General features: G+C 40.0%; 1 protein-coding gene across 1 annotated transcript; it reads right to left on the minus strand.

The window, feature by feature from the left end:
• Positions 1-703: 703 nt before the first annotated feature.
• Positions 704-14,274, minus strand: etf1a (eukaryotic translation termination factor 1a). Its single transcript, XM_052149487.1, has 11 exons — positions 14,190-14,274; positions 12,548-12,641; positions 7,410-7,585; positions 7,164-7,303; positions 6,947-7,085; positions 6,612-6,802; positions 5,393-5,522; positions 4,891-5,064; positions 4,589-4,653; positions 1,471-1,618; positions 704-1,332 (listed from the first exon to the last, which is right to left on the minus strand). Exons 2-11 carry the CDS (start codon positions 12,631-12,633, stop codon positions 1,250-1,252), a joined length of 1,332 nt encoding a protein of 443 aa, XP_052005447.1. The 5' UTR covers positions 12,634-12,641; positions 14,190-14,274; the 3' UTR covers positions 704-1,249.
• Positions 14,275-17,209: the final 2,935 nt, after the last annotated feature.

Genomic DNA, 17,209 nt, shown 5'->3' on the forward strand with positions numbered 1-17,209 from the left:
CTCAATCCGATTGAGCATCTGTGGGATGTGCTGGACCAACAAGTCCGATCCACGGTGGCTCCGCCTCTCTACTTACAGGTCTTGAATGATCTGCTGCTAATGCCTTGGTGCCAGATACCACAGGACAACTTCAGGAGTCTCGTAGTACATGCTTCGGCAGGTTAGCGCTGTTTTGGCGGCGGAGGACCAACAGCATATTAGGCAGTTGGTCATAATGTTTTGGCTCATCTGTGTATAATACACATATACTAACACAGGCATATTGGCATTGACCATTTAAAACCCATATTGGTCACCCTTTAATATTCATTATATGTCTTACACATTAGCTGCTGTAATAGGAGTGGTGGTGGCATAGTGGCTACAGCACAGGGCTGTTAATCAGAAGGTCGCTGGTTCGAAACCCACAGCCACCACCATTGTGTCCTTGAGCAAGACACTCCAGGTTGCTCTGGGGGATTGTCCCTGTAATAAGAGCACTGTAAGTCGCTTTGGATAAAAGCATCTGCCAAATGCATAAATGTAATAAGAATAAAAATAAACTTGGCAATAGTGTTCATACAATGTGGCACAGCAAAATAAATCTCTATAAATCAATCATTAAGATTGATACTGGAGGCACGAGGTGAGATCAGCTTTTTGGGGGGGCAATAAACTGAACACAAAGCTATAAAAACGAACACATGCAGGGCAGCTGGTTTAAGCAGTTTTCAAATTTAATCTATTGTTTCTCCCACAGTCGCTACAGAAACCCATGTAAAAAAATTCCACACCGTCATAAAATACAGCAGCAGTTACTGCCAGTAAAAATAAAATTAAAAATAAAAATAAAAAGAAGAGAGGTAGGGAATTTAGGGGTGGATTTAGAGTGGGAAAATTAGGGGGAGAGAGGGAACAAAGGATAATAAAAAGAAAAATGTACTTTTAATGTACTCATAAGGAGCGAGTCCAAAAATAGGGTGAATATACTTCCTGGACACCTGCTCCGATTTTCATTCAAAGAGGGGAGGAGAATAAACAAAACGAGGTATTGAGTCTTATCCAATCAGAACGCTCTAAGGCCGAGCTTTTTCATTATTCATGAATAGCTCTGTCCATTATTTGATTGACAGATGATTCACTTCTCTTCTGTAACCGTCAGTGTGTTTAAGATTATCTGGGATCAAAACACACAAACTCTTTCTCTCTCACTGTAGCAAAGAACGATTTCTTTCCACATCTCCTCAAATCTTCATTCATTTCCGACTACCTAGTAGTCATCCAAATCAAAAAACTCCTCGTCTTCTCCCTGGTAATCCATCCCTTGGAAATCGACCCTGTATCGCAAAATACCTACAAAAACAACACATTTAAGTTACAACTGAGCAATAATCTCACTTTCACTTTTCTAACTTCAAAAACTAATATCACGAAAAGGTTGTAAGTGCATCATCATCTTGTGTTCGCTGACTAATGATTCAGTGCACTTGCCTCCAATTCCTCCAAATCCCTTGACGAACTGCGACCCCTCTTGACTTTTATCCGTCACGATTTCCAGATTGGCTCCAAACGTCTTATAGTTATTGGCGAACCACTCCAGCAGAGGCATCGACTCTATGAGCTCGTGTTCCTGCCCCGTCTGACAGACATTGAGAGAAAAAACATTTACAAATGAAGGACATTATTGAGGCTTTTCCAAAGCTCGACTCGACTCTCGGGGACTCGACTCTCGGGGACTCGACTCTCGGGGACTCGACTCTCGGGGACTCGACTCTCGGGGACTCGACTCTCGGGGACTCGACTCTCGGGGACTCGACTCTCGGGACTCGACTCTCGGGACTCGACTCTCCGGGACTCGACTCTCCGGGACTCGACTCTCCGGGACTCGACTCTCCGGGACTCGACTCTCCGGGACTCGACTCTCCGGGACTCGACTCTCCGGGACTCGACTCGCTTTTTTGGGGGGTTTCCACTGTGGATAGTACCTGGTACTTTTTTTAGTACCACCTCAGTCGAGGTTCCAAGCGAGCCGAGCCGATACTAAATTTGCCATCAAAATCCTGCAGATCACCGATTGGTCAGAGAGAATCGGCTTTCCGACATGCGATATCAACCCGCTAGTTTTAAAGTTAGCAACAGCAGAAACGGTATCATTTGTTTACGTGACTTTCGAATTGAGATAAAATAAATGGCTGTGCGCAAAACCACGCCGTGGTCAATAAACGAGGTGCAGACAGTCCACTCGTTAGCGATGAGCGAAACGAAAATGTCTTTCAGGAAGTGTCTCAGCTGTTGGCCGCACACGGCTACCACCGGACCTCCCAACAGTGCAGGGAAAAGTTAAAACAGAACCATGAAGGAAATTGGAGAGAGAGTGTCCTGAAGTGGCGTTGATCCACGATGGAGGATGGGACGTTTTGTTACGTTAACTCTATATTCCGCTTAAACGCTTCCCTTTATTTTGTTGAGCACCTACTGGAAACTTGCTTCTAAAACAACCTCTTACACTTGTGTAAAATCAACATTAACAACTGCTTTATGCATCACAATGAGCTGGACGCTAACAGCTAGCGGTCGTGTTATTGTTGATTGCTTTGTGTCGCGTGGAGGATGTCATGGCAGTAGAGGCAGCGCAACTATGACGATCAGTCTATAATCCCACCCACGTTGAGGCGGCACTAAACCGCAGTGGAAACACAAGCTCAGAAAAGTAAAGTGAGTCGAGTTGAAGCGAGTCGAACCGTAACGTGCCATGGAAAATTGCCAACATGTAGCATTAAAACGTTGACAGCCGCATACAACTACAACTTAAAAGGAATGACATCATTGAGCATCTGTCAGGGGACATATACTACATAATTCATTAGGGCTGAGAAACTAAATTTGAATTAAATGTCATTTTAACGTAAAAAGGAAACAACGCTGTTTTTTAGATGCGGTGTTAGTTTAAAAAAAAAAAACAAGTACTTCAACCTTTTAAAACGCGCCTTGAGATGAAAATGTTTGTGTTCATACGACAAAGCGATCAAAAGTTAATTAATCAGTGGCCAAAAACATCTCCAAACAAATAAAAGATAATAATTGTACATAAGAACTAATTACACATGCAAACACAACAATGACTGGTTTGCATAGCATGCAGACATGATTTTAGTCATGAGATTTCACAGAATGAGTTTCATTCTGTGTCATTTGAGTCATCATTGAGTCTGTGTCGTGTATTTGGCGCCATCTCCTGGTGGCCATATGTAACATTGTGCTTCATGTGGATTATCTAATGATCTATACATCTGATTATCTTGAGTGTGGACTCGTTTGAAAGATAATCACCTCTTCTAAGTAACGGTATGTAACATGTTTATTTTTGTGAAGTTATAAGCGAAAACGCAGCATATTAGCAAAACCAGCATAATTGTGAAAGACACATATTTAGCAATTACTCGCTATATTTTCGTCAGTGAGTAAAACAAATAGTCTGGTTGTATTTTACTCTTTAAGAGCTTTCCAATGACATATAACACATGGATATTTGATCAGTTTGATGTTTTTACCGATTACAATAATACGTACAGTGAAATTATTTAAATTTTTTTAAATGATCAAAACTTCTGATTTGTCTGCAAATTTCAAAGCACTTGTTCAGTTTTGGTCATAATATCTACATGTATTATAAAGTAGAGCTTCAAAACTTTCAAACGACACCTATTATGTGTCGGTCAAGGCTGTAGTTATTAATATATTAACGATTATTTATTTTTCTCGTGGGCCCATCCGAGCTTAGAATTCTGTGCTGGAAATGAAATTTTTAACATAAAATGACCAACAATTTTTTCTTGCTAAGGCTAATTTCATAGCTAACATTTTATGTATCCTAAATACACACAATTAAATCATATTTTCTCTTTTTCTCCCCAGCGTAATTTGGCAAAATTACAGCTTGATGGGAAATGACGGCCAATAAAAGTGACATTTCCCTTGATTTATCTTTGTCTCATTTCATCTCAAGAATGATTTTCACTGACACTAACGATTGAGAAACACTTTATTGGGGCAAAATTGTTTGGTTTGGTGGAAATGAGGTCACAATTCACACAATATGTTAATTTCACTCATTAGATGTTTAGATGATCATAGTTTTAAACATGTCATAATTAGTATATTTATAATGTATTTTCATAGTTTAATATTGAAAGTCTGGGTCTGAAGGCTAAAACAGTCAAATCTGTACATTGAATACATTTGAAAAGTACCTAAATTGAACGATGAAGGCCTGGTGAAACGTTTACAGTTCAGATAAAATGAGACCTTCATATAACAAAAAATAAAATCAGAAATCTCTTTGTTTTAAATCGCCTGAAATACACATATATTGCAAGTGCCCTCTCCAATTAACATGTGAATATGCAATTATTTCAGACCATTAATTGTATTCAAATCTATGAGTTTGCCAGAGAGGAATCGGCACGCTTGTGAGATCTGCATGCAACGAACGAAGAACAGGAGTTAGGACAGTTTGTTTTCTGAACTCGTCCTTGGAGAATGAATGTGTACACAGGTGTGAGCATTGTGCACAACAGATGACCTATAACACAGATACAAACATACACACCTCTTTGTCTATGAAGTGAGACTTGTCCTTTTCTTGTTCTGGGGTCAAATAAATGACTTTGGCATCTGAAACGTGTAGAAAGAGACGATATATTACAAGTGCATTTCCTTTCTAAACAATATAATCTTTAACTATCTGTTGGTGCAACAATACTGTGTCAATACAAGCGTGTTTACACTGAACACACTTCGCCACGGAGCTTTGACAGTTTAGGCGATAAGTTAGACAAGGCGGTTTTATATTGTCACTATACTCAAAGTGACTATACTGTATCCGCAGGCCGTGAGCGAGTGTGATTTTACCATTCTCAGAGCCATTCAGCTCCACGCCGTGGATTCTGAAGACGTATCTCATCGTTTCCAAGTTTTCGTAGACGATGAGAATTTCAACGGCTCCCATTTCCATGGCTTTCAGCGTGTCCTCAACTCCGAAACAGTACTTCCCCGTGTCCTGACTGATCTCGTCAAAATATCGCCCTGAAAGAAAGAAGACCAGTATTAAACTTTGTGGATTTTAGTCCAAGTCTTGGATGCCATTTATAAGCTAGTGTCTAATCTTTATCTCTGGAAAAATGGTCCAAATATGTTGAGGACTCATCTCGTAAATCTTGGGCCAGTTAAACGCTATCTGGAATGATACTGGGATATCTATAGGATTATTTGCTTATTTTATCGCCCACCAGGTCAAATTGATAGCGAGTACCTCTAGCACCATGGAACTAAATGATTTCATAATATGGTTTAATAAGAGATTTTACAAAACGAAATGGCACACAATTGTGTCATTGTGGGAATCAATTTTTACCTATTAATTTCTTCTCCTGTATGAATTTGACGTTGGACAGGACCTCAGTGGAGAGCTCAATGGCCTGATTAAAGCCGTTTTCACCCCCGTAAGAGATGTCCACCAGCCTTAATACTTTCACCTGTAACCTCTGCAATCAATCAGAGACAACGATACTGATGTTATAGCATGCACTGTAGTACATTTCAAGAAGCAAGCCACGTGATAAGATGCACAGGATGTGATTTGTCCTCCGCCACCCAAATTGAGCCGTGGTACTATGCCACCACGAGGACTTAGAGCACATTGGGAATTCCAAATTGGGGAGAAAAAAGGGGAGAAGCCCTAAAGCATAATGTAAAGAGGACAAAGGAGCCTTCACGCTCAACTCACCACGTGCCCCACCGAGAATGAACCACATTAAAGCGACCACGAGGAGGTTACCCCATGTGACTCTACCCTGGTAGCCAGCGTCTATACCACTGATCTGCCCAGGCCCCATGGGCAGAGTTTAATATTAAGGATCAATTTCATGAATCATCAGAAGGAGAGTAATCAGACAACAAAAAATAATTGTGTCTCTAGGACAAACGGTTCAAAAAGATACAATCAGAATAGTTAATTTTTGAACTGGTGGTGGCGCTATAGAGTATAACCTAGAGACCCCAAATTTGGTATAAGTCTTATTCATGCCCCCCTATCAGTGTGCCAAATTTCATAATATTCCTATGTACGTTTCATAGGGCTGCCATAGACTCCCAGCCAGAATAATAATATTATCGGATGCAATAGAGTGCTAGCCCCTTTGGGACATGGCTCCTAAAAATATGCATTGAAGTGACTATAAAATTATAGACGAATACTGTCAACGATGAAAGATTTAGATACAGCCAATCCCCACGAGATGAAACAGTGATTGTGTTAATTTGACCTCTAGAGGTCGCTGTTATATATTCTTATTACAAAAATGGAGGGAATAAATAAATAAAAAAATCATATAAAATATTGGGAACTACCACCATTGATCTTTGCCAATTACCGACTGTTCCAAAAAGCAACTATCGGCACGATTAATCGGTAAAACAGGCATATCGGTTTACCTCTATTAGGAAGTTTATTTCAACTAATAAGAGACTGTGGAAGGGCGGGACCGGGTGTGTACGATCACAACCCGGCCCAGCCACAGAGACCTTCTGGGAACGGCCAAACAACTCAACAAGCAATCCGATCGGTTTCTTACCGGGTCAAACATGTCTGATTGGCTGAGCTCCGTTTTAAAGTCTGCGGATCCGGCGAGTACCAGTCCGGCTACGTTGACTTTATCATTGGACACATAGAGCTGCACCGCCGTTTCGGCGACCTTCCTCACGTAATTATGTCTCTTCTCCATCCGTAATCGAGCGAAACGCAGCGCAGACTGGCCACCCCTTCCTGAAATAATGATTAGAGGTACATTGAGTCCTTCCTTCACATTTAAGAACAGAGAACACATGGGTAAAGATGACACAAATTCCAGCAAATGTATTTATTTAATTATATAATATTCAATATATTCAATATGTTTATGTTCAGTACCGTGTTTCTTGGGTAGGTCCACGGTAAATTTGTGCAACACTTCTCTGGTGTTGCCCTGTAAGGTCCCGAATAGAGCTCCACTACCGTCAATAACTATAAATCCAAACTTACTGTCGTCCGACAACAGCGCCGTGAGAGCCTAGAGACAGAAAGATCCTAGAGTCTGTCTAATATTCACTACACGCTTCATCTCAACTCATTTGTATTTTGATTTCACCTCGGTGTGGAACTTGTTGTCGCAGAGGTACAGAGAGGTGTTGATGGGTTTGAAAGGCTCAAAATCGATGTTGACTTTCTTTTCTTTACCTTCGTCTGTCACGATGGTGCCGCAGTACACCACCAGGCCATTGTGAGGCACTGTGGGAGACGAGAGAAAACAAAGGTGTACTTCATATCACATCTAAATACGTGAGTGTTTGTTAGGGGCACAGATAACCGATTACATAAAGGAGGAGACACACACCTTTGTTATAGAGTTTGAGTCTCTGTTGGACAGATGTAATGGCTCCCAGCACTGACAGTCTGTTCACTCGACTCTTGATGTTTGACGCCGTGCCAAACTCATCTGCCAACATCTTCGCCACTCTGGAGATCTGATCTTTTGGAGGAATGATGAGAGAAATCATGCTCGTACCATTACTGAGAGTGAGAGAGAGAGAGAGAGAGAGAGAGTCAATTGTTTGTTTGGCAAATTACAAATAGGCAAATGAAAAAAAACTAAAAGGGGTGAAACACCAGAAATGATGCAAAACTCTGGTGCCCCACTCATTTAGATTTCCGTGACATTTCATTAAATTTGACTCAAAACATCAAGTCACATGCATTATTAACTTCAGCCTATAACACAATACATTGTGTACTGGCAATATTTTTTGTGGTTTTACAGCTTGAATAAAACCCCAAACCTTTAAGCTCGGATGGGCCCGCAAGAAAACAAAAATCTCAAAATATGAATAACTAGTTGACCAACACTTCAAAATAGGTATCTTTTGAAAGCTTAGAAGCTCTACTTTCCAATGCATGCAGGCATTATGACCAAAACTGAACACAACTATCCGATTTGAATACAACCATATGATTTGCATTACTCGCAGACCAAAATATAGCGAGTAATGGCTAAGTATATGTCTTTGACCAAGTATGTTTATTTTGCAATTATGCTGGTGTTGCTTGTATGCTGTGTTTTCACTTAAACCTTCACGAAACATGAAATATCACATATCAATATTTAAAGGAGGTGATTATCTTTCAAACGAGTCCACACACAAGATAATCAGATGTATAGATCATTAGATAATCCACATGAAGCACAATGTTACATATGACCACCAGGAGATGGCGCCAAATACACGACACAGACTCAATGATGACTCAAACGACACAGAATTAAACTCATTCTGTGAAATCTCATGACTAAGATTTTTGGAAGTTTCTTAGGCTGAGAGTCTCAGAATATACCATAATCTATATCATTAAAACATTTGAAAAGTTTTCTTTAAAATTACTTTAATTTTGGGGTATGCCACTGAAGCAGAAAATCTTCATAAGATTTAAGGCCATTCAATCAAAATCATTAAATTAATTACATGATGTGCCAATTAATTAATTAATGGCAATTAACCGCACATATAAATATGCGTCTCACTTTGGATGCATCGCGTCATAAACATGCTTGTAGATCGTGTCAATTTAAAGCGTAGTTTGAAACTTAGGCTACGTCTACATTAATCCGGATACATTTGAAAATGGCGTTTTCCTTTCAAAACGCTCTCCGTCCATAATAAAGTTTTCAATCGTTTTCCAAAAGTTGCTCATCCACACTGAAACGTATGAAAACGCTTAAATCGTGTCACTGTGCATGCGGGAAATCCCCACTGCATGTACGGTCTGAAACGCGATTGTCCTCGTGTTCCGTTGCCGGACACCAATTCCGAGTGAACGTCCCTTCGCCTTTGAAGGAACGCAATGTGAAGGTTGTAAAAAAAGTAACATTTATTTTTTAACAACGCTATCAAAGTGAGTATCAGACACAACAGCGCCGCTATAACGCGTGCCGCCATCTTGATTGTTTTGGTTGGATAGATCACATGACTACAAATGAGTCATCGTTTTCCAAAGCGTCCGTTTTCACAGTCAACACGCAAACGGCATTTTCAAACGTATACTCTTTGGAGCGCGCTTTCAAAAAGCTCAGTTTCCGCGGACAAAAACGCCGTCTCGGTGTGGACGGAAGGCCAAAACGGAGAGAAAACGATGCGTTTTCAAACTAAAGCGTATTAGCGTGGACCAGGCCTCGGAAAAACACGTCTCGAGATCATCTTGGATGAGGCCGATGACTGTAGTGTCGTCTGTAAACTTCAGGAGCTTGATAGAGGGGTCCTTGAGGGTGCAGTCGTTGGTATACTGGGAGATGAGTAGTGGGGTGAGCTCACATCTCTAAGGGGCACCAGTGCTGATCGTACAGGTGCTGGAAGGGAATCTTGTGCTTTTGCTGCGGTCGCGAAAGTCTGAGTGTGTTTGTTGTCTGTACAGCTGGAGTTGCGCTTACTGCCCCCTGCTGAAAACAGCTGGAACTTCAAGTTGGTTCAATGTTTGGAATATTCCTTATTATTACGGTCCAGGAACATGATTAACTGCATACATTTTTAACGCATAATCGACAGCCCTACAAATAACCTTAGAATGCTTTGGCAATAGTAAACTCGACTTAATCGAGAGAGAGACAGAGCGAAGTCACAGGTGTCCGTGTACAGAGAAAAAGGGAGCTTAACATTTTTCTAGAGCTCTCTTATTCTCTCTCCGGTGAGATGCTGCTAAAAACAGATCAACTTGAAACATTGGTTTAGTCCGTCTACACTGTGCTCTATGTTTGAACGAGGGTCTCGCCGGTGACAAACGTAAATAGAGCAGAACTGTGCGTGGCTTTATTTACACACACGTTGCCCTTGAATAAAAGGTCTGTGTTATTGTGACCTACAGCATGCCCAAACTGTCAGAAAGCACGAGGGCAAAACAGTCACAGCGATGTCACATTTACACGCTCAATGAAGCACACACCTTACAGATCATTTCACACATGCGTTACCCTCGATTAGAAAGCTCACAGATCTGACGGGCGAGTGAACCGAGGACAAGAAGTATTTTAAATGCACAAAGTTCTTTCCACTCCAGTTACAGCCCCCTAAAGACACACATCACTTGTGCCAACACATGTTTATAAGTGACACATTACACATTCAGTAAATTGGGATTAGAGGCGGCGGTGTGGCTTTGATTTTGCTCACAGAGTTTTCCAATATAATCTTTAGGACTGACTGTCCACAGTCATTTTGTAAGGGAGGAAATCTAGACAGTGCTGTTAATGTCCAACGTATAGGATTGCAATAGTAACGATGTAATCTCATTTCAAACCGAATGTTAGTTTGGATTTCATGTGGATATCTTGCCTTTCAGTCTACAATATGCTTAACTGTGGTGGCGTACTGGGCTAAAGCACATAACTGGTAATCAGAAGGTTGCTGGTTCGATCCCCATGGCCACCACCATTGTGTCCTTGAGCAAGGCACTTAACTCCAGGTTGCTCCGGGGGGATTGTCCCTGTAAAAAGTGCACTGTAAGTCACTTTGGATAAAAGCGTCTGCCAAATGCATAAATGTAAATGTAACTTGACTCAATCTGGATTAGCGATAGACCAATATAACGCCCAGGGAAAATTATGATTTTTTTTTTTTCCATATCCAAATGAGCGATCAACCGATATCGTAATCAGCCATTAAAAAAAATGCCATATCTAGAAAGCAGGATGGCTGAAATAAATGCCAATATACATAATAAAAGTGTAAACCGTTATCGGCCAATGCCGAAAATGGCCAAATATCATCAGATAACCGATTTCCCTTGTGTCAGTTCCAAAAACTACCAAATAGATTTGTTAATATTGCATGAAATAAGTGTTTGTTTCACGTTAGAAAATCGGATTTGCTGTTGCGTCATTCCGCGCCAACTAAACCAGAAATGATTGAATATTTACGGAGTAATCCACTATTTTGTAGAGGGGGTCAAAATGGCAATTTCTCCCTATGATTTGAGCAAAACCACAGGTCAAACAAATAAACTTAGAAAGGTTGTAGCATCATTGTTACGTTTGTGGTGCGTTCACATACAACGTTAGGAATTTTCACCATTGCTCGCGTGAGTTTGAGTAACCCGCGAGTATTCCCGCTTCTCTTCCGGAAAAGGACAGGAGGAGGGGCTTCTACGACTTGGTTACTAGTAAAGTTCAACCAATAGCTGGTATCAAGTCGACGCGCATATTTTCAGAACAATTTACCAGGTAGTCCAACTTCCTCGCTCACTTTCCTCCAAGTCTTTTTTCGTCCGGTCTCTGTACATGTATGACGTTGTGTCGTACAATTCTGGGTGTCCACACACCGCTACAACTATTTTTATCATCCATTTTTCCAGATTTCTTCTGCTACTACGTCAGTAACATCCAGACAATCTCATTGCTGATAGGCTTTTTGCTTGATTTGGGGCGGCTGTGGTTCAGTTGGTAGAGCAGGTCGGTCACTAATCGCAGGATTGGCGGTTCGATTCCCGGCCCACACGACTCCACATGCCGAAGTGTCCTTGGGTAAGACACTGAACCCCAAGGCTAGCACCTTGCATAGCAGCTCTGCTGTCATTGGTGTGTGAATGGGTGAATGAGACACAGCGTAAAGCGCTTTGAATACTGCTAAGGTTATAAAGGCGCTATATAAGCGTAAAAATGAAAAATGTAAACTCACGCGAATACTCGATTTTGCATGTTCGAGTCTATTCGCAGCTTTGCATTGACTTTGCATGTAATCGCGCCACACGAAACGCTCGCTTCGCGTTGTATGTGAACACGCTACACAGAGATTGGGAGGTCTGCTACTAAAATCAGTTGACTTCAGCAATCCTTGTTGCATTATATGCCAATGGTGACAGTTCAAAAATGGGAAAAAGCACTTTTCGTGTTCTTTTTCCAAAGTTGGCATGCCTGTAATTCCAAAAGTATTCAAGACATCTTAATATCCTTTTAGATTCTGGTTCAGAACAAACTTTTCTTTTGGTGTCTTCATTTTTTAGGCCCGATACGGTTCCGTCCCAGAAATATGGGGCTCTCAATGTGGCTCCATGAGTAAATTTTCAGTGGTCAAAAATGAAATGTTGGTCACTTTGCATGCAGCTAATACTTTCTGTCTTTTAAAGAGAAATCTCTGAAGTACAAATGATGTTGAAACTAGATGGCATAGCACATACCACTTTTTACGAGATAATAAACAGACCTGTTTGAAACACCCTACGATTGAAACCCAAATACACACAAAGTCAGATCTGCCCATCCCTGTGACCCGAGTAAACAGTCATTAAACAGAAGCTTTTATCCACAGTGTCTAATAATACATTTATTATAGCTTCAGTGTTTTGATATGCAAAAGTTATGAATCAACACTTCAGTCACATGTTAGTGTGTGGCATGCCAACGTGCCAGTCAAACCACAAACAAGCTTCAAAATTGTCTAATAATTAACTTTTGACCACTATGAATAAAAACACTCCTAAACACACACTCACCCTCTCGCCGCTTCGAGACTCTTGATGAGTTTCTTGATCTTCCAGATCTCCACATTTCTGTCCGATGCGCTCGGATCATCTGCCATCGTCAGTCCTGAAACACCAGAGGGATACATGCATGTTTATACAGACACAGTTGAAGTCAGAAGTTTACATGCACTTGGGTTGAAGTCATTAAAACACATTTTTTTTAACCACTCCACAGATTTCATATTAGCAAACTACAGTTTTGGCAAGTCGTTTAGGACATCTACTTTGTGCATGACATGAGTACGTTTTCCAACGATTGTTTACAGACTGATTGCGTCACTTTCAGTTGACTATAACATATTTCCAGTGGCTCAGAAGTTCACATACACCAAGTCAACTGCCTTTAAGCAGCTTGAAAAGTTCCAGAAAATGATGTCAAGCCTAATTTAGCTTCTGGTATGCTAATTGGGGTCAGCTTGAGGTGTACCTGTGGATGTATTGTAAGGCCAACCTTCAAACTCAGAGCCTCTTTGCTTGACATCATGATAAAGCAAGACAAGACAAGAGCTCAGAATAAAAATCGTGGACCTCCACAAGTCTGGTTCATCCTTGCAAGCCACGTTCATCTGTACAAACAATAGTACGCAAGTATAAACACAATGGGACCACGCAGCCATAATACCGCTCAGGAAGGAGACTCATTCTGTCTCCTAGAGATGAACATAGTTTGGTGCGAAAAGTGCAAATCAATCCCAGAACAACACCAAAGAACCTTGAGAAGATGCTGGAGGAAACCGGTGGACGAGTATCTAGATCCACAGCAAAACGAGTCCTATATCGACATAACCTGGAAGGCTGCTCAGCAAGGAAGAAGCCGCTGCTCCAAAACCACCATAAATAATCCAAACTACAGTTTGCAGGTGCACATGGGGATAAAGATCTCACTTTCTGCAGAATTGTCCTTTGGTCTGATGAAACAAAAATTGAACGGTTTGGCCATAATGACCATCGTTATGTTTGAAGTTAAAAGGGTGAGGCTTGTAAACCGAAGAACACCATCCCAACCGTGAAGCATGGGGGTGCAGCATCATGTTGTGGGGGTGCTTTGCTGCAGGAGGGACTGGTGCACGTCACAAAATAGATGATGACATCATGAGGAAGGAATATTATGTGGATATATTGAAGCAACATCTCAAGACAAAAAGCTCAAAATGGTTCATTAATAAAAGTGCATACTGATTTGGCAAATCATGTTTTAGAAAAGGTAAACAAAGTTGATATTTTAGTAAAAGTATATAAAGTTTTAGTAAATATAATATAAATGTTAATAAATAAATAAATAAATAAATAAATAAAAAGCCAATGACCGGGTGCTGAGGTCTCCGGCCGGGCGAGCGCGTCCACCAGCGCCCGGTGATCGGTGTCGGTACTACGCAGTAATCGGTCCCACTAACAACATAAGTACCCTAAAAGTACCATTGTTATACCATGGATTTTGTACATGTACAAAGGTAGCGCAACTGTATTTTATAAAGTACATTGGAGCACCATGAAAATACCTACAAAAGTCAAAAGTACTACCGGATACCATGATTGTACCACAGTAAAGCCCTTCAGATCCAGTTTAAATCCCGCATATGAACCCATATAACATCAGTCCGTTATTAAATACCTTTCTCTTTCTCAACGTTCTCCGGTCCGCCGGTTTTGGTCTGCCTGTGTCGGTTCCACCCGCGTCACGTTGCCGCCGGTTCCTGCGGATACACGTGGGAGGAGGAGCTCCAGTTTTGTCACTTCCTAGTTACCTGCGTCCTGCGTTTAGTGGTGCTCCCTCCAGAGGGCTCTCGGTGGCTCAGAGAGCTAAATACGTCTAATTTCTTATTATTATATTTTATTTTTTCTTAATGGACATATTTGTAACTAATACTTATATCTTATATCTTGTAGTAGCAAAGATTAGTTCCTGAGATACAAATGTAAACAGTGTAAAATAAATATCCGTAAACACATATCACAAACGGCTGTGATTGGGCATTCTAAACCAGCGCGGAGAAAAGTAACAACTAAACCTTCTGTGGTTGGTCCATTTTGAATTACGCGGAGAAAAGTAGCAGATACTACATTATAGGGCTGTCTGTGTGTTGTTTTGATTTATTTTACACCTGATTAATTTCACTGAGAAAATCTGAAAGTTATTGTATTGAAAAATACCAGTGAAAAGTTAAAATATGATATTTACAGATCCATCGCTCCGGACGGAACAGCTAATCCCCGCCCATTTAAGGTTTCCCTGTTCATTTCACAATTTGCATTCTACTAATTTATTCTATTTCTAAGGGAATGCTCCGTTTTGATTGGGTAAGAGTCATGTCAGTCAAAGAAAGGGCGCATATGGGGCGGCAGGTCAATTTCATTTTTTAAAAGCAACACGTAAAATGAATTACTCAAAAATACGTCTAATTTCTTATTATGATATTTTATTTTTTCTTAATGGACATATTTGTAACTAATAATTATATCTTATATCTTGTATTTGCAAAGATTAGTTCCTGAGATACAAATGTAAACAATGTAAAATAAATATCCGTAAACACATATCACAATCGGCTGTGATTGGGCAATCTAAAACAGCGCGGAGAAAAGTAACAACCAAACCTTCTGTGGTTGAACCATTTTGAATTACGCGGAGAAAAGTAGCAGAACCTACATTACAGCGTAGTCTGTGTATTGTTTTGATTTATTTTACACCTGATTAATTTCACTGAGAAAATTTGAAATATATTGTATTGAAAAATACCAGTGAAAAGTTAAAATAGGATATTTATAGAGCCATCGCTCCGGACAGAACAGCTAATCTCCGCCTGTATAAGGTTTCCCTGTTCATTTCACAATTTGCATTCTACTAATTTATTCTATTTCTAAGGGAATGCTCCGTTTTGATTGGGTAAGAGTCATGTCAGTCAAAGGAAGGGCGCATATGGGGCGGCAGGTCAATTTTGTTTTTTAAAAGCAACATGTAAAATGAATTACTCAAATATTTTTATCACGTGGTTTATTTAAAAAAATAAATGATGAGGTAAAAAATATTAAAATCAGTCATCATTTCAGTCCTTCTAAAGATCAGTTCAATCTGAATATTTATTATAAAATTATTTATATCATTATTTTCACTATCCTTCTTCTATTCCAAGTATGTTAAACGGTATTTCATTTCTCCATAAAGCTCATATAATTTACATAAAGGATATAATTTCTCCCTAAGCGGTTAGTTGCAACTGTGCGCATGCGTTTAACCAGCAGATGACGCCGTTGATCAGATTATGTTGCTAATCTTCAGTGATTCTGCAGAAATCCATTTAAATAAAAAACAAATGTCACTTTTCTTGAGAAATATCACTGCAGCTGTGCTTGTGAAGAGTTGATTGTATATTTCTTTGTTTGAAAAGGTTGGATTTTGTTAACACTGTAAACACTGCTTCTGAAGGTGGACACACGGATGACTTGTAAAATGTTTTGGATAAAAGAGTTTGTTTCACTTATAAACATTAGACTATCACTATATTTTACACTAAACACTTCAGTTATTGTCTGACTACTACATAAAAACATGTATCTTGTTGATTGGCTAAAAAGATCCGGAACCGAAGAGTCATTTGTTTTGGAATCGGACAATCCTAGTTGTGCTATTTGTTGTTGATTCACTAAAAAGATCCGGAACTGAAGAGTCATTTGTTTTGGAATTGGACAATCCTAGTTGTGCTACATGTTGTTGATTCTCTAAAAAGATCCGGAACTGAAGAGTCATTTGTTTTGGAATCGGACAATCCTAGTTGTACTACATGTTGTTGATTCTCTAAAAAGATCCGGAATTGAAGAGTCATTTGTTTTGGAATTGGACAATCCTAGTTGTGCTACATGTTGTTGATTCTCTAAAAAGATCCGGAACTGAAGAGTCATTTATTTTGGAATCGGACAATCCTAGTTGTGCTACATGTTGTTGATTCTCTAAAAAGATCCGGAACTGAAGAGTCATTTGTTTTGGAATCGGAAAATCCTAGTTGTGTTATTTGTTGTTGATTCTCTAAAAAGATCCGGAACCAAAGAGTCATTTGTTTTGGAATCGGACAGTCCTAGTTTTGCTATTTGTTGTTGATTCACTAAAAAGATCCGGAACCGAAGAGTCATTTGTTTTGGAATCGGACAATCCTAGTTGTGCTATTTTTTGTTGATTCACTAAAAAGATCCGGAACCGAAGAGTCATTTGTTTTGGAATCGGACAATCCTAGTTGTGCTACATGTTGTTGATTCACTAAAAAGATCCGGAACCGAAGAGTCATTTGTTTTGGAATCGGACAATCCTAGTTGTGCTACATGTTGTTGATTCTCTAAAAAGATCCGGAACTGAAGAGTCATTTGTTTTGGAATCGGACAATCCTAGTTGTGCTACATGTTGTTGATTCTCTAAAAAGATCCGGAACTGAAGAGTCATTTGTTTTGGAATCGGAAAATCCTAGTTGTGCTATTTGTTGTTGATTCTCTAAAAAGATCCGGAACCAAAGAGTCATTTGTTTTGGAATCGGACAGTCCTAGTTTTGCTATTTGTTGTTGATTCACTAAAAAGATCCGGAACCGAAGAGTCATTTGTTTTGGAATCGGACAATCCTAGTTGTGCTATTTGTTGTTGATTCACTA

Source organism: Xyrauchen texanus, chromosome 19 (genome assembly GCF_025860055.1).
Source record: "Xyrauchen texanus isolate HMW12.3.18 chromosome 19, RBS_HiC_50CHRs, whole genome shotgun sequence".
Taxonomy (NCBI): Eukaryota; Metazoa; Chordata; class Actinopteri; order Cypriniformes; family Catostomidae; genus Xyrauchen; species Xyrauchen texanus.